Here is an 18,283-nt window from a genome sequence, read left to right as displayed (position 1 = left end):
GTGTGTGTTTATATTATATATATATATATATATATATATATATATACATACATACATACATACATACACACACACACACACACACACACACACACACACACACACACACACAGTACTGTGCAAAAGTTTTAGGCACTTGTGAAAAACAAAAAGTGAGGATTTCTTAAATTATGACAGTTTTCATTAATCAATTAATGTCACACAAAGTCCAGTAAATAGAAAAAGAGCTAAATCAATAGCTGGTGTGAACACTCAATTACTTCTTTCTCTTCTTGTAATGTCAGACTGACTCAATATTCAGTGGGGGGCTCTGTGGGGACCATGACATCTGTTGCAGGGCTCCCTGTTCTTCTATTCGCAAAAGGAATGTTTGGGAGTCCAAAATGTATATTTCCTAGTTTACCAATATGCAAAGTGTCTTGGCTTGTCTATAATCACAGTGCCCATTACTGAAGTTCTGATTACTGATCTCCTCTCTCACACACATGTCTGTTTTATTATATAATTGAGGACATTTCATAGACTTCCATTGATTTCATAGAAGGCTAATGATATTTTCTATCCCCTAACCATACCCCTAAGCCTATCCCTCACAGAAACATGTGCACATCAGTACATTTAAAGCTAAACAAGATTTGGCCAATTTATGAGCCTTTATTACTAGTGAGGACCACCTAAAATGTCCTCACTAGTGGGTTTTCACAAGTTTTACAATATTAGTGAGGACATTTTCAAAAATGTGGCACTCACAAATATAATGAAACCTGTATATACACACACATTTTAAATTGACTTTTTTTTAAATGAGCTAATGATATTTTAAACCTAACCCTCATGCAGACCTCATAGCATTTTTAGATTTTAATTAAGACATTATGTATATTAAGCTGTTTTCCATGTTGGGACTGTTGGCTGATACCCACCATGTGGGCAAAATCTGATCCCCCCCCTAAACACACACAGAGAGAATGAGTCACTCATTGAATTTTTATTTCAAAACAGTGATTAACATTTGGATAACTTAAAGTACAAAATTGGTGTTATCCAAACAACTAAGACATTTAATGAAGTGCAGTTTCTCTATATTGAAATTAGCAAAAAATAAAAACAGAGGGAAACCCCCTCTATCCACACTTCCCTGAATTATGTCTGTTTCTATCAAACCTGGAAAAAGTATCAGAGAGCTTTGCAGATGTTGCTCTCAAGAGATGGGGAAATAATGTTACCCATCTATTTCCAAGTTCGAATGAAAAAGATTGGAATAGGTGTAAAATGTGCTTGGGATGTACATTAAGAGGAAGCAGGAGGTCTTGGTCCAAGTAACCATCATACATTTGTTTGTGTAACCTGAGATGTTGTGGAAATGTCTTTATGCTGTCAGTGTGATATCAGTCGGACCCTGACTCCTCCTCTGAGCTGGGAGGTGTGGAAGCAGCTTCCTCCTCCTCCTCATCATCAGATGCCTGAGAGAGACAATGGTTAAAGGGATAGCTCACCAAAAATCTAATATTCTGTCATCATTTAGTTGTCATTCCAAACCCATATGACTGACTTAACTATTCCATTAAATTACATAAATCTAAAAAACTCCTAAAGAGCTGCTTCCATGGAATCCATGGCTTTTAGAACGATGAACTAAACAGCTCTACAAATCCAAGGGCAATCGAGCGTCACACACCTTGCGTTTTCTGCCTTTGCCGTAGTCAGATTCAGCCGAGCTCTCCTCACTGGAGATGAACTCTTTGCTCTTAAAGCTGTCGTTGCCGCTTTCCTTTTTCTCATTTTCTCCTCCACCCTTCTTCTTACCTTCCACCTTCCCTCCTTTCTTTTTCTTCTCTCTGGGCAAAACACAAGGAGATAACAATTAAGACTCAATTGAGTGCATGTTCGAGAGGGAGATTGAGTGTGTTGATGTGGTTTCTCACTTAGTAACAGCGGACGCTCCTCCTCCACTCTCTTTGTACTCTTTCATGGCTTTCTCATATTGTTTCTTGGCCTCTTGTGCCTTTCTGTCCCACTCCTTGAGACAGACAAGAGACATTTTGAAATAAACAAGTAATTTTACTCTGTAAAACATCATAGCATTGAGAGTTTATGGCTGAACTATTAGTCTGCAGCACAATAGTACAAACCACAGACAAATAGCATGTGGCTGATAAATGTATTCAGTGGTAGAGTCACTCTGCAACTGCAGGAAAGGAAAAGAAACCATGCATAAAATATTGAACTTGGGGGGGGGGGGGGTTGTCTAAACAACTATTTGTTCTTAAAGGGATACTTCAACCAAAAATGAAAATTCTCAAAATCCCAGATATGTACGACTTTCTTTCTTCTGCTGAACATAAAGATCTTTAGAAGAATATCTCAACTGTGTAGGTCCATACAATGCAAGTGAATGGTGTCCAAATGCATATAAAGGCAGCATTAAAGTAATCCAGAAAGACTCCAGTGGTTTAATTGAAAAGTGTTTCAATTTAAAAAATATTTAACAATAAGAAAGTGTAGATTTATAGTTAAAAATGACTTAAATATTAATCTGTTTCTCACCCACACCTATCATATCACTTCTGAAGACATGGATGTAACTACTGGAGTCTTATGGATTACTTTCAAGCTGCCTTTATGTCCTTTTTGGAGCTTTAAAGTTCTGGTCAACATTCACTTGCATTGTATGGACCAAGAGAGCTGAGATATAGAGTTGTGCTCAAAAGTTTGCACACCCTGGAAGAAATTGTGAAATTTTGGCATTGATTTTGAAAATATGACTGATCATGCAAAAAAAAAAAAAAAAAAAAAAAAAAACTGTCTTTTATTTAAGGATAGTGATCATATGAAGCCATTTACCATCACATAGTTGTTTGTCTCCTTTTTAAATCATAATAACAGAAATCACCCAAATGGCCCTGATCAAAAGTTTACATACCCTTGAATGTTTGGCCTTGTACAGACACACAAGGTGACACACAGGTTTAAATGGCAATTAAAGGTTAACTTCCAACACCTGTGGCTTTTGAAATTGCAATTTGTGCCTGTGTATAAATAGTCAATGAGTTTGTTAGCTCTCACGTGGATGCACTGAGCAGGCTAGATACTGAGCCATGGGGAGCAGAAAAGAACTGTCAAAAGACCTGCGTAACAAGGTAATGGAACTTTATAAAGATGGAAAAGGATATACAAAGATATCCAAAGCCTTGAAAATGCCAGTCAGTACTGTTCAATCATTTATTAAGAAGTGGAAAATTCGGGGATCGCTTGATACCAAGCCAAGGTCAGGTAGACCAAGAAAGATTTCAGCCACAACTGCCAGAAGAATTGTTCGGGATACAAAGAAAAACCCACAGGTAACTTCAGGAGAAATACAGGCTGCTCTGGAAAAAGACGGTGTGGTTGTTACAAGGAGTACAATACGATAATACTTGAGCAAAAATGAGCTGCATGGTCGAGTTGACAGAAAGAAGCCTTTACTGCGCCAATGACACAAAAAAGCCCGGTTACAATATGACCAACAACACCTTGACATGCTGTAATTTGGAGTGACGAGACCAAAATAGAGCTTTATGGTCACAACCATAAGCGCTTTGTTTGGAGAGGGGTCAACAAGGCCTATAGTGAAAAGAATACCATCCCCACTGTGAAGCATGGTGGTGGCTCACTGATGTTTTGGGGGTGTGTGAGCTCTAAAGTCACAGGGAATCTTGTGAAAATTGATGGCAAGATGAATGCAGCATGTTATCAGAAAATACTGGCAGACAATTGGCATTCTTCTGCACGAAAGCTACGCATGGGACGCTATTGGACTTTCCAGCACGACAATGACCCCAAGCACAAGTCCAAGTTGACCCTCCAGTGGTTACAGCAGAAAAAGGTGAAGGTTCTGGAGTGGCCATCACAGTCTCCTGACCTTAATATCATCGAGCGGTTCATGCAAGATGACCAAAGACTTTGCATGACCTGGAGGCATTTTGCCAAGACGAATGGGCAGCTATACCACCTGCAAGAATTTGGGGCCTTATGGACAACTTTTACAAAAGACTGCACGCTGTCATTGATGCTAAAGGGGGTAATACACAGTATTAAGAACTAAGGGTATGCAGACTTTTGAACAAGGGTCATTTAATTTTTTTCTTTATTGCCATGTTTTGTTTTATGATTGTGCCATTCTGTTATAACCTGCAGTTGAATATGAATCCCATAAGAAATAAAAGAAATGTGTTTTGCCTGCTCACTCATGTTTTCTTTAAAAATTGTACAATTCTCCGAGGGAATGCAAACTTTTGAGCACAACTGTGTATAAAGATCTTCAATTGTGTTCAGCAGAAGAAATACAGTCATACACATCTGAGATGGCATGAGGGTGAGTAAATGATGATAGAATTTACATTTTTTTGGGTGAACTATTTCTTTAAGGAAGCCATTTATAATTAGGTCTTTGAAGACTTTCAGGTTATTGGGGTGCATGTGATTTGAGGCTTGTGTGTAGCAGACCTCTTTCTGGTCTCTGCCTAGTTGTTTCCACATCTCTCCAGCCTTCTTGGAGATCTCAGTAATCGATATCCCAGGATTCGCCTTCTTGATGCGCTCTCTGTTGCCGTTGAGCCACAGCATGTAAGCACTCATCGGCCTCTTAGGAGCACCTGCGTCCTTTACCTTCTTCTGTTTAACGCAGAGAGAGGAAGAGAGGTTAAATAAAGTGCAGCAGAGTAAATTTGACAATTTGACAAATATTTTAGTTAGTGTGTGGTGTTTTTTTTTTTTTTAACAGGCAAAAACAAACTCATCAGCATGGTGGACACATTAAAGCATGACTGCATTGTAGAACAATGTTGTTTTTGGTATCTGCAAATTCAAGTATGGAACTGAAACCTAAGGGTTACAGAAACTAGCAAATTCTAAAATTACTTGAGTGTTTAGAATATTTTTTCATCCTACTTTTTTTTTTTTTTTTTTTTTTTTTTGCCTTTTTGAAGCTTTACAGCCTTTCGCTGTCATCATATAGACTGTTTCATGATGATATTCATTGGTTTAGGAAGTGACGTCTTTGTTCTTAGAACATTTCGGTTAGTTATCAAACACATTCAAAACAACAGCGGTAGGTGCTTCATTCAGAGAGAAAACATGATTGTCATACAAAGTCAACATTAAAATTTGGACCAGGTTATTTGGTGGCTGGATGCTCCCTAGATGCCTGGAACTAATAAAAATTCAAGTGTTTAGATTTCCAAAAAAGAAACAACAAATGGATGGCTGGATTGCAGCAGTGAAGCTAGTAGATATACACTGCAGCCAAAAGTTTGGAATAATGTACAGATTTTGCTGTTTCGGAAGGAAATTAGTAATTTTATTCACCAAAGTGGCATTCAACTGATCACAAAATATAGTCAGGACATTACTGATGTAAAAAAAAGCACCATCACTTCAACACCTTATTCTTGAGTAATCATGCTAACAGTCGACCAAAGGTTAGTCGATGAGAAGAGTCTTGGTCGACCAAGTTTTTATTGGTCGGTTGGTCGCAGAATAAAACTCCACATAAAAACGAGGAACACCGGTATTAGCGCTGGTTGGACGCTAGGTGGTACTATAGTGTAATTTTCGTTAAGTAGGGTTAGGGTTAAGCCTACACAATAAAGCAAGACACCTTGATTTCAAACTTTGAACTTTATTTTTATTTTAACTAAAAATTCAAATGAAACTGGAAAAAAAAATAAGTGCAATTAAAATGTGTGTTCTTCAACTTTTTGAAAGATGGTTTTACAACAGTTGTGAAGGGCAACATCTCTTTGGCAATGAACCTACTTCATCTGTGCATTCTCTACCGGTCGGGTATTTCTTTGTCCTGGAAAATACATCATGTGTGTGAATACATTCGTTTTGTTCCCTCCTTCACGATTATATATATATATATATCGTGAAGGAGGGAACAAAATGAATTTATTCACACACATGAACATATATATATATATTGCAATATCAAATTACATTGGCAACCCCTGAGCTGAGGGATCGGTGAATATTCTTGCTTTAGTGATTTTGCATTGAAAATTACATTAATTTAAAAAACTTAAATCAAATACATTTCTAAATTCAAATTGCACTCCAAACGAAGTCTCCGTCTAAACATGCAGGTGGAAAATTACTTACATAAATGAAGACAAAAACAATTATAAATGTAAAAATAATAATTAATAATAATCACTGAAATATAAATCATGGTTGGAGGTGTTTTTGTATAATTTTGTTTTAATCACAGATGTATAGGCAGAGTTGCGCTCACAATAAACTGCTCTGTGGAAATAAGGCAAACTGAACTCCTGAGCTGAGATGTCTGAGGTCATTTGCAGCACTCACAGATGATACTGTTCTTGCCAAAAAAAATTCAGAAGACAGAAACGAGTGAGAACCTTTTACATGCGCGTGTTCTACGAGACTGCATGCCTCCGTACAAACATACATGCGCATAGACGGCTTTTCTGTCATCTGTTCTTAATAATATAATAAAATGTGTTTCTTAAAGTGCATGTCTGTCTCTCTACAGGCAAATTATTTGTAATATTAATTGATAGTCTAATAATAATAATAATAATTTAATACATGGGAAAACGAGCCAAATATCATCTTGACATGGTCAAAGGCATCAGCTATTGGTGATCACTCCATCGTCGATCCACGAGATCATCGTCTGTTGGCACAACCCTAATGCGCATTTCTCTCTGTAAATTAACAAAATGTTCAGACAGTCTCCTTGCTGGTTTTTCAGACACATTCAGAATCATTACAGCTTTTGCGGGTGTCGCTGTGGCTCGCATTTGTAATATTTAAATTTTAAAGGCTCATTATTACGGTTTAGTATTTCTCTGTAATGTAGAACAGTGTTAGCAATGTTACTTATAACATTCTAAGCCCTGGAACTCAAACCATTTTCTGATGCCCCCTCCAAAAATATATTCAAGTAATTAAATTAATATCATAAATGTGCGACAAGTTGACAAATGGCTTAAATTAACTCCTACTAGTCGACTAGGAAAATCTTTGGTCGGAGCTCTAAAAGTTAAAAGTGACCTTATTTATCACTCCCATAATAATGAACGAAACTCTGAAAGTCACATGCTTGCAGTGTTAACAGCTTTGTTAATTATTATGGGAGCGATCAAATATTCCCGACCTTTTCCCTATAATTCTAAGTATTTCAACTACAAAATGCTTCCATTGTCTCTCGTGTATACCTTGAGTTTACTTCATAATGTAAGAGATTTGAATGATATTACAGATATTAGTGCATATAGTGTAAAGACCTCTTTCCGTGGTTTCCTCTCTTTCTTCTCCTTGACCACTTTCTTGGGCTTTTTTTCAGGTTTCTTCTTCTTGCCTTCATCCTCACTGTCTCCATCGTCCGCCTCGCTATCACTCTCTGAGGCATTGCTGTCAAACCTGCACAGAGACATAATACCATCAGACACAGAGTGAAAGACATGGTTCTCAAACTTAAATCAATTTCCCTGACTTCATTCATGTGTGATCACTTGATAACAAGAAATAATTCTGATTCACTAATAAATCATTCAGACTGATTTGTGAACCGTTCGATCTATTCAATGACCAGAAATTATTTGTATTCACAAAGATTCATTAATGAATCATTCAGATTGATTTGTGAAACAGTCAACCTATTCAATAAAAAGAAATCGTGATTTACAAAGAATCAGTAATGAATGATTCACTCAAATCGAACATCACTATGACTTGTGAACAAGTTTCTCCGTACAAGAGCAATATCTATCTGATAAAAGCAGAGAATGACTAGAAAAATGTAGATTTGCTATAGAAATTTCTAGTGCTGGGTATTGATAAATTTCCCGATTCGATTTCACAAGCTCTTGATTCGATTTGATTCGATATTGATTCATATGGGTATATTTCAGTTATAATATCCCTTTTCCTTACATATGAAAGAAAATCTCCCAGCTAATTATTTAGGGGACCTTCTAAAAAGATATGTTACAAAAATATTAATTTGACTAATTTTTATTAAAAACGTATTTTTAGTTTTCCATTGATTTGTTGAACATGTGCTAAAACCAGTACTGTCTCTTTAACAAACCCAAGCATCTGTAGATGAGCGCATGTTAACGAGCGAGGCTCGAACAGCTATATCTCATCCGTGCTATGCATGATTAGATGTAAATGTTTATTTTTTGGTTGTTTTTGTTCAACGCCTGATCAACAAGAGGATCAAATAAGACTTACTCTTCTGCAACTTCATCCTCCTCTTCTCCAGGGTTGAAAGACTCATCTACAGAAAGACAGAAATAAATATTGGCATCAAACGAAACTCCAAAAGCTCTGGAGTATTCTTTGAGATTAATATACAGTTTGCATCGTGTCTTGTAGTTAAACATGCGTCAGTTACCGCTGTCGCCCTCTGATTCATCGCTGCCATCTCCCTCCTCTCTGATCTTGCCTTCCTGTTTCATTCTCTCCAGGTAAGCATCATGCTGGTCTTCATCAGAGTCACTGTAGCCATCTGCACCCTTCATGCCCTACAACAAACACAGTTCAATAAATGAAAAAACATCAACTTAACACTTCTGTATATGCTGCTGCTGTCCACAGTAAGTTAATGTAGTCAAAACTTGTCACCATCAGGGGCACTTACTGCAAATATAAACACTCACACAGTCTGAATCACAGAATTAGAGGGTCAAAAGCACTTCCTTCTTATTACCAGGAGTGCAAACCCATCAGCAAAATGGATTATGTAGTTAAAACCCTCAAATTGCACTCATACACCAGTGTGTGTAAATGTGAGTGCAGCTAGAGAAAGAATTAGTCATTAGTATTAAAGATGTGGTAACAACAATTACCTCTTTAAATCCTCTGTTCTTGATGTTCAGTTTCTTGGCATTGACAAAGTCAAAGAGTTTTCCATACTCCTCCCTACATAAGAAAGAAGAGAGAACAACATACAGCAGTTAATACAGCAGATGTCCCTCTACTTCACATCATGTCCTAACCAGGCATGGTTAACCTGTGGCAGTGTTTCCCCATCCTAGTTCTGGAGTACCCCTAACCCTGCACATTTTGGATTGGGGATTGTAGTTAACGTATTTTACCTCTCAATGTTGCTGAAGGTGTACTGGTTATTCTGTTTGGTCTCTATTTCAAAGTCAAAGGAGCGGGTGGTGGTGGTTCCTCGAGCAAAGTTGACGCAGGAGATCTCCTCAAAGCGCAGGTGAACCGGAGGCTTGTGCACGTAGATAAAGCCCCTCTCCAGAGGATACAACAGCCCTGAGCTCGCCTTATACGCACATGTGATGCACTGCGATCCTGAGTGACTACACACAAGGAGAGAAAGACTATTACTTGATTTAGAACCAAAGGAAGTCATTCTGATAAGTCAAACTAAATGTATCAAGACAAAATTTCATCTTGAGACAAAAAGATGTTGTGTAATGAGAAGTTTGAAACAAAGTGGATTTTGCCAATACCGATAACTAAGGTGATGGAAAAGGCAGATATCCAACTAATTGTCTGGTAGTTTATATATATATATATATATATATATATATATATATATATATTAGTCTTTCCTTACTATGATGGGCACAGACATAGAGGCTACAAGAGTATCCCAGGTGCAGTTTAACCAAATTACCAATTACAACCAGGGAGAAGAAAAAAAAAAAAAAAAAAAAAAAAAAAACAATTTAGTTCATAGAATGGGACTTTTAAATATAAACAAGCCCAAAAATACACAAAGGACTCTTATTTTAAAATGACGGAAACTTGGCTCTGTTACAATGCTCTATATGTAAGTATTTACCAAATTAAGCTTTTATAGCCTAAATATTCACCAGATGATGGGTTTAATCAATAAATATTTCACCAGATGAGGTTTTATGAGGATGAGGTTTTTATTATTCACAAGATATGAAATTGGAGACATGATGTATGTGCTGACGAGGTACATTTCCATACACCGATCAGACACAACATTAAAAACCACCTGCCTAATATCATGTAGGTCCCCCTCGTGCCACCAAAGCTCTGACCCATCGAGGCATGGACTCCACAAGACCCCTGAAGGTGTCCTGTGGTATCTGGCACCAAGACGTTAGCAGCAGATCCTTCAAGTCCTGTAAGTTGCGAGGTGGGGCCTCCATGGATTGGACTTGTTGGTCCAGCACATCCCATAGATGCTCAATCGATTGAGATCTGGGGAATTTGGAGGCCAAGTCAACACCTTGAACTCTTTGTCATGTTCCTCAAACCATTCCTGAACAATTTTTCCAGTGTGGCAGGGCGCATTATCCTGCTGAAAGAGGCCACTGCCATCAGGGAATACTGTTGCCATGAAGAGGTATACGTGGTCTGCAACAATCTTTAGGTAGGTGGTACATGTCAATGTAACATCCACATGAATGCCAGGACCCAAGGTTTCCCAGCAGAACATTGCCAGAGCATCACACTGCCTCTGCCGGCCTGCTTTCTTCCCATAGTTCATGCTACCCTGTTGCCATCTCTTCCCCAGGTAAATGACGCATACGCACCTGGGCGTCCACATGATCTAAAGGAAAATGTTCATCAGAACAGGCCTCCGTCTTCCATTGCTCCATGGTCCAGTTCTGTCTCTAGTGTGCCCATTGTAGGTGCTTTCGGTGGTGGACAGGGATCAGCATGGGCACTCTGACCAGTCTGCGGCTACGCAGCCCTATATGCAGCAAGCTGCGATGCACTGTGTGTTCTGACACCTTTCTATCATGGCCAGCATTAAATTTTTCAGCAATTTGTGCTACAGTAGCTCTTCTGTGGGATCGGACCAGATGGGCTAGCCTTCGCTCCCTGCGAGCATCAATGAGCCTTGGGCGCCCATAACCCTGTCGCCAGTTGTTCTTCCTTGGACCACTTTTGGTTGGTACTAACCACTGCATACTGGGAACACCCCACAAGACCTGCCGTTTTGGAGATGCTCTGACCCAGCCGTCTAGCCATCATAATTTGGCCCTTGTCAAAGTCGCTTCGATCCTTAAGCTTGCCCATTTTTCCTGCTTCCAACACATGAAATTTAAGAACTGACTGTTCACTTGCTGACACATCCCACCCCTTGACAAGTGCCATTGTAATGAGATAATCGATGTTATTCACTTCACCTGTCAGTGGTTTTAATGTTGTGGCTGATCAGTGTATATATACTGTATATATCAAACTATAGGCATTGATTAATCAATTAATCAGTACCGATTAATCAGTAAAAACGATATACTGGTCTACCTCTATTTGTAACTGGATATTTTTTAAACATATAACCTTATTAAAGGAGTATTTGTGCATGTTACCCCTGGAAATTTCCAGGTACGGTGATCTTCCTGTTGACCAAAGCTTTCATGACCCTGCTGACAATCTCATAGAGTGGACCAGACATGTTCTTACTGAGCTTCCCTTCAAAACGCTTCTCCACCTCATCCCTAAAGACAATGAAAGACAGACAGAACAGACTGTTAATATTTCCCAGCTAGAAAAAAATTTGAAAATTAGAGAAAAGTGCATTAGTAAGGAAGACTGCCAGGGATCAAAGTGTACTCACTCGCTCATGTTGAGATTGAGGCTGATATCTTCATCTTTGGAGAAGAGGAGAATGAGGAAATGATAACGTGTCTGACCCTGTTTAATCGGCGGATCTAGACTGATCTGGGGTGGGAGGGGGAAACAGACGGTTTTACTCTCTTAAAAACTGTGCACGCTGAGCCTTGAGTAACCCCGAGAATACAACCACTGATTTTGCATTTAACCAGCAGGGGGCAGCAACAACAATAAAATTCAATGTGTCAATGTGACTATAATTTTAATGCTTCAGTGATGTCACATGGAGTCTTTTAAGATGCCCTTAACAATGCTGTCTTTGTTATACAGTTGCTGATGATGTGATAGATTCATTAAGCATGATTCTGATAATTGTGAGAACACACAATTTTCTACATTTAAACAGATAAGATTGTCTTTGGTAGGTTTTAAACACACACACACACACACACACACACAACTCACCACAAAGAACATCTGCCTCTGGTCCTTGTGTGGCAGCAGGAAAAGGCGCAGTACGGTGGTGTAGGGGATCTTATAGTCAAATGTTTTACCATGCAGGTGCAGAAACGTGGGGTAGATACGAATATCATACCTGAAAGACAAACACTAACTCAAGCCAAACATGACAATACTAAAGCTGAGGTCAAATCAGTCATGTTGCTTCTCCTGAAGACACACAGAAAGGAAAGACAGGGCTCCAGACTGCAAGTGAGTTTGTGACAAACATTTTAAATCTAGCGGGCATTAAACACACACACTAAAACTTAGTGCTGAGTGATATTTGGCTGTCAAATTACATCCAGTTATGAAGCATCAATTGTTTACAAACTTGGAGTGCTTTTTTTCAATACACGGCAATAAGAAGCTGCACACTAATCTGATCTGCTAACAAATGTGATGCATAAAATTACTCATATTTTTAAAGAGTTCAATGAATCTTCAACCACTGCAAAGAATCCTCATAATCACCCAGAAAACTTAGCACAAGTGTCACCAGTCTTACTCAACCCGCCCCGAGCGGGATTCGAACCAGCGATCACCGGCATGGGAGTCGGACACGTTAGCAAGGAGGCTAGAAAAGCCATGGCTCTAGCCCCGGTTGCTAGTGCATCTCTCAAGGCCAGGAGAGTGAGGTTTTACACACTGCACAGCTATCACATACCAGCTGGCTACCATTACACCCACCCCCTAAACCTCACTCCCATCCTGGTCACGGCACCAGGGTTAGGGGTTAGGGTTAGTCAGCCCTACTCTGAGTGGGATTCGAACCAGTGATCCCCGGCATGGGAGTCAGACGAGCTAGCAAGGAGCCTATAAAAGCCATGGCCCTAACCTCTGTCGCTAGTGCATCTCTTAAGGCCAGGAGAGTGAGGTTTTACACACTACATCGATCATGTACCAGCTGGCTAACATTACACAAGCATGGATGACATTGCATCTGAAGAACTGTCAAAATCAAACGATTCATTCATTTTAACTACAAATGAATTTGATTCAGCAAGTTGCTGACTACAGTAACAATTTGGCTCCCAAATGTTGAGTATTTTGAGAATTATGAGTATGAGTATTGTATGAGTATTTTAGGAGTAGGAATGTCTCCCAAGTTATTTATTTTTATTTTGAAGCCCTAAAGCATTCAATTTTGTCAACTGCTTGGTTGTGCTCCACGATAGATTTTTGTCTATATGACAATACGTCTACTTGTGTATTGTGGTATAAAAAGAAGAGAAGCCAAAGTTGTTTGTTTGCATTTTATAAGTGTACCTTCCTCTTGGCGTAAGGCACTGAAGCTCTTTAAAGATACACACAGCATCTCCGGTGGCTTGGATAACATCTGCCTTTGACAGAATATTCTGAGCAAATGCCTATGAGAGAATGCAAGAGAGATTTTCAGTATCAGCACAGGTTCATGCTCACGCACCCGCACCCGCACTCACATACACACTCACCTCCACAGGGTCTGAGCCATCATCTCCAGTGTTGGGTGGGACATAGAAGCGGACCTCCATGAGCGACACCTCCGCATCATCATTCTGATGAAACTCCACCGTCACCTCGTTCTTTGCTGTTGCACACTGGGAAACGCTGGCCAGTGGGATCTCAAAGACAGGATTGTCACTCACCTCGAATGACAGCAGCGGCCCTGAGCGCAAACATTTTAGGAACGCACAATCGGTCAATATCAACTTTTTTTCTTTTTCTTTTTAGATATGGGTGATATTGGATGTTGATCTAATTCCCCCTAATTCAGACAATATATTCTAGCTCTATGACAAGTTAAAAGAGTGCTACAGTTATTCATTAGTTCTATTGTACATTATAATGCCTGATTTCAATTGAAGCATGTAAAATGCAAGCTTGGATCGTTATTGCAAATGCTCAAAAAAAAGTGTGTGGTGCTTGCCCATGCAAAACTCGATTTGTGAAGGCCTTCAGTGGCAGCATGTGCAGAGTAGACTGAGCTTATGTATTTACCTGTGAAATTGGCTGTGCCCCAATTCCAGCCTTTCACACACATGTCCTTCTCAGTCAACTCGACCTTGAAGTTTGCTTTAAAAAATGCAGAAATCTTCTCAAAATCCTTCGTGGGGCGGGGAGACAAGCAAAAAAAGGAAGGAGATGTAGACAGAAAGAGAAGAAAGAAAAGGTAAACAGAATTAATTCTTCACTTCCCCTGACTCTCTCTCATCCAGGACTGAGTTCATTAATAAAGCGAGTTGGCAGCACAGCACGACCCTCTGGGACAGCGGAGGTGTGTGTAATCCGGCCAGAGGCTGATACGGAGTGCGTTCAATCAGTCTGTTTATTTATCCAGCGCACCACAATGGCTTCCACATGTCACTCTACCAGGTGTGAGTGTCCATCTGTGCACTAATGAGTTTGGCGCCAAGTTACTGAATCCCTCACAGTCATTTTAAGATTATACAAACCAGCAACACCCCCCCCCCCCCCACCACACACACACACACACACACACACACACACACACACACACACACACTCCTCTGATCCTTAAAATGTTTCCTTTTTCGTAATGTAAAGAAAAAAAAATGATGACACTGGTTTACAGTTAGCCATAAGCAACATATATAGAGTGGACAACACATGCACACATCAGCTTTGTCTATGTTACATGTAACAGACTCTTCCGGATTTGCGGAACAGTGCCTAATAATAAACACTCCACACAATGACATCATACAAACACACACATACACACATGCACTGAGCAAATCCATTACTGGAGGCAATTGATTAACCCCTGGAGAAAGGCATTCCTGTAACATCTTAAATTACACATACAGTATATACAAACATGCATGCACGCACACTGCATTGCCAGTCGCCAGTTCTTTCTTGTTCACCAAATAACCATGTTCTTGTGTAGGACACTTTTAAGCAGAAAGTGTTTCTTTACATTTCATGGATATGCAAGTCTTGATGGTCAGTTTAACAATATGATCAACACACTCACTGTGTCTTTGAAGCCGTCGTATTTGTAGACGTGTCCAGTGCTGGTGGCCAGTTTGATTCCATGACCCAGGCAGACTCGACGCCACTGGGCCACAGAGAGTTCAGGGGCTGGGATACTGTCCACCTTCCCGGTCTTACTGCTTTTATAGACCACAGACTGCTTGCTGAACCTCAGCCGGCCATCATTCTGAGAAAAAATAAAACAGAAACACATGGTGATCATTTATGGTTTGGTATTTCTGTGTTGTGCTGGAACTTTTGGCATAGTTGCATATATTAAGAATATTTTTCTTTCTTTGCTTTCTACAATAGGAATAAATGCTGTTTACTCTATAAATACACAACTCAAAACCCAACAGGCTACTGAATATGTATAACGGGCGTTGAGTGTGTGAAATGCTCCATAGAATGTTCCATGTTCAATACAACTTGTTTTACATATTTAATTTAAAGGGATAGTATCTCCCCCCCACCCCAAAACAAAAACAAACAAAAAATGGATTACTTTTATGCTGCCTTTTGTGTGCTTTTCGGAGCTTCAAAGTTCTAGCCACCATTCACTTGCACTGTATGGGTGGGGGGGACTCTCTCTTTAAAACAACAGTACACTGCGATATCCAGTGGTCATAATATAATGTAATGTGTGTGTCACTCACCCACGATCCCTTCACCTCTTGATAAATCTCATTAAACTCCAGAGTGTCTCCCATTCCTAGAAAATATAAATACTCAAATCAACACAGTTACAGAAATACAGCAACTTTTGTAAACAGTCGAGCTTTAATTCTTAATGAGTTTTTGTTTTCAAATGTACTTCTTGAACATTCACGTAATATGTATTATCAGTGATAATCGTCAGAATTATCGTTCCAGAAAGAACACGTATTCATTAGTCATCTTTGTGTCTGCGTGTGTCTCAAAACCTAGTGTGCTCCCTACATAGACAGCATTTTTGGGGCATAGATAGACGCGGTTTTTATAAGTGCGGAGTGAATTGTGATTAATTTACTTATTATTATTATTATTGTAGAATACATAATTAATCATGATTAAATATACATTTATTAATTTATGTATTTATTAAATATTTATAATATTGCCTAAATTAAAAATAATAATACAATTACTATGCTGAAAATTTAGTTATACAAACATTTATACATACATATTCTATCTAAATCTAGGCGGCACATTTGGGAATCATAGGCTGCCACGAAAACGCTCGAAAATGCTGTCTTGGTAGGCAACACACTAGATTTTGAGACACAGCCACTGTTCTCGCGCTGCCGTACATGTGGAGCAGATGAGATTCCTTTAACCGGCTTGATTTAAACTCTTCTGTCAGTGACATAAACGGTTTTTATCACTTACTTTGGGTGAATACTGGCTTTACAAATGCACAGTTGTGGTTCCCAGCGTTGGAGATATTTTATAAAACAAACAAACAGATGATAAAGTGATCAAGTACCTCTATTCTCCCGTTTCCCGCGTTAAACCTCCGGGTTCTGAACGCAGTCACCCGGAAGAAATTCTGAAAGGTCACGTGTTTCCATGACACCGCGCTGATGCTACGTTCCATTCAACTCGGAAAGTCGGATTTTCCAACTTCCTAGTGGGAAAAGTGCAATGAAACGCCACTTGAAGTCGTAATTCCAACTTGGAAAGTCGTGCGGAAATTTTAAACTCCGATTTCGCAGAGATGCAGGTGCGTGACGTCACACAATCATGTCGGCACCCAGGAAGATGTACAAAATAAGTGATAAACATGCACTTGCATTAAAAAATATCGATAAATGAGTCAAAGTACCTACATTACATGATATTAAAGCGTGTTTAACAAATGTCTGCAGACTCTCTTTTGTTAGCACAGCAATTGATCAGTGGATAAAACAATATTTGAATTACTCAAAATGAATTGGTCCTCAACCTAGGCTCAAGCACCACTCTTCACCGTAATGGTAAAACTAACATAACAGCAATTCATCTACATCTCAACACAACACATTAAACACAACATAATATCTCAGCTCTGTTGGTCCATACAATGCAAGTGAATGGGTACCAAAATTGGAGGCTCCAAAAAGCATTTAAAGGCAGCATAATACTAATCCATACAACTCCAGTGGTTAAGTCCATATCTTCAGAAATGATATAATAGGTGTGGGTGTCCTTTTTTACTATAAATTATCCTCCTTGCCTAATAGGTGGCGATATGCAAGAAGAATGCGAATCAACAAAAACAGTGGAGATTTATAGTAAAAAAAAATGACTTAAATATTGATCTGTTTTTCACCCACACCTATTATATCACTTCAGAAGATATGGATTTCACCACTGGAGTCGTATGGGTTACTTTTATGCTGCCTTTATGTACTTTTTGGAGCTTCAAAGTTCTGGTCACCATTCACTTGCACTGTACGGACCAACAGAACTGAGATATTCTTCTAAAAGTCTTTGTGTTCAGCAGAAGAAAGAAAGTCATACACATCTGGGATATCATTAGGGTGAGTAAGTGATTAGAGAAATTTCATTTTTGGACTATTCCTTGAATTTTTTATATTTATGCTCCCGGTCGAGTCCCATGCAAAGCATGCTGGGAACTAGAAATCCTCTGCCAAGTTTCAGTAAATCAACCAAAATGTATTAATGTTGTCCCAGTGCACATGGATTGAGTAAAGCTGACAAGACTTTTTTTTATTATTATTATTTGTATTGACTTAGGTAATTTAAGTTTCCTTGATTACATGAATATTGGAGGATTGAGTAAAACTGACAATAGTGAAAGTTTTTTTTTTTAAGTGTACCTGCTGATTATATACCTCCATACATAAATGTTATGTATGTTAATAAATGAACATGTATAAAATGACCATTCATATATTTAAGCATAAATGCACATATTCAAATTCCACTAGTATTTGGGTAAATATATGTTGCATATATGTACAAGTATGTGACTTTTTTTACATCAGTGAAAACCATATATGAATATTTATTCATTATATGTGTTTTGAATTGCCATGTATCAAATTTCTGTATGGTCTATAATATTGTTTTACATAAACGCATTCAGTTACGATAAAGCTTTTATCAGTGGGCTTAATGTAATTAATTCTTACTTAGGTGGAACACCAGGGGGCGTCAGACTCACGGACCATCAAATGTAACACCAAGCGACAGCAAAATCACATCAGTTAAACATCACAAGCAAAGAGCAGACAGACGGGTT

General features: G+C 38.9%; 1 protein-coding gene across 3 annotated transcripts; it reads right to left on the bottom strand.

The window, feature by feature from the left end:
* Positions 1-956: 956 nt before the first annotated feature.
* Positions 957-16,569, bottom strand: LOC127418135 (FACT complex subunit SSRP1-like). 3 transcript variants are annotated; one of them, XM_051658528.1, is made up of 18 exons: positions 16,523-16,569; positions 15,711-15,766; positions 15,056-15,241; positions 14,056-14,161; positions 13,530-13,723; positions 13,345-13,445; positions 12,043-12,172; positions 11,582-11,685; positions 11,334-11,462; positions 9,111-9,332; positions 8,862-8,934; positions 8,408-8,537; positions 8,245-8,290; positions 7,293-7,428; positions 4,486-4,653; positions 1,926-2,020; positions 1,679-1,838; positions 957-1,463 (listed from the first exon to the last, which is right to left on the bottom strand). In XM_051658528.1, the coding sequence occupies exons 2-18, from the start codon at positions 15,762-15,764 to the stop codon at positions 1,389-1,391; spliced, it is 2,109 nt and encodes a 702-aa protein (XP_051514488.1). In that variant the 5' UTR covers positions 15,765-15,766; positions 16,523-16,569; the 3' UTR covers positions 957-1,388. The 3 variants fall into 3 exon arrangements, with proteins under 3 accessions (XP_051514488.1, XP_051514487.1, XP_051514489.1); XM_051658527.1 differs by having other exon boundaries at positions 16,426-16,563; XM_051658529.1 differs by lacking the exon at positions 957-1,463 and adding an exon at positions 2,133-2,188 and having other exon boundaries at positions 1,691-1,838; positions 16,426-16,563.
* Positions 16,570-18,283: the final 1,714 nt, after the last annotated feature.

The sequence above is a fragment of the Myxocyprinus asiaticus genome, chromosome 27 (genome assembly GCF_019703515.2).
Source record: "Myxocyprinus asiaticus isolate MX2 ecotype Aquarium Trade chromosome 27, UBuf_Myxa_2, whole genome shotgun sequence".
NCBI lineage: Eukaryota > Metazoa > Chordata > Actinopteri > Cypriniformes > Catostomidae > Myxocyprinus > Myxocyprinus asiaticus.
The sequence above is the reverse complement of the archived record's forward strand: the minus strand, read 5'-3'. Positions and strand labels throughout refer to the sequence as shown.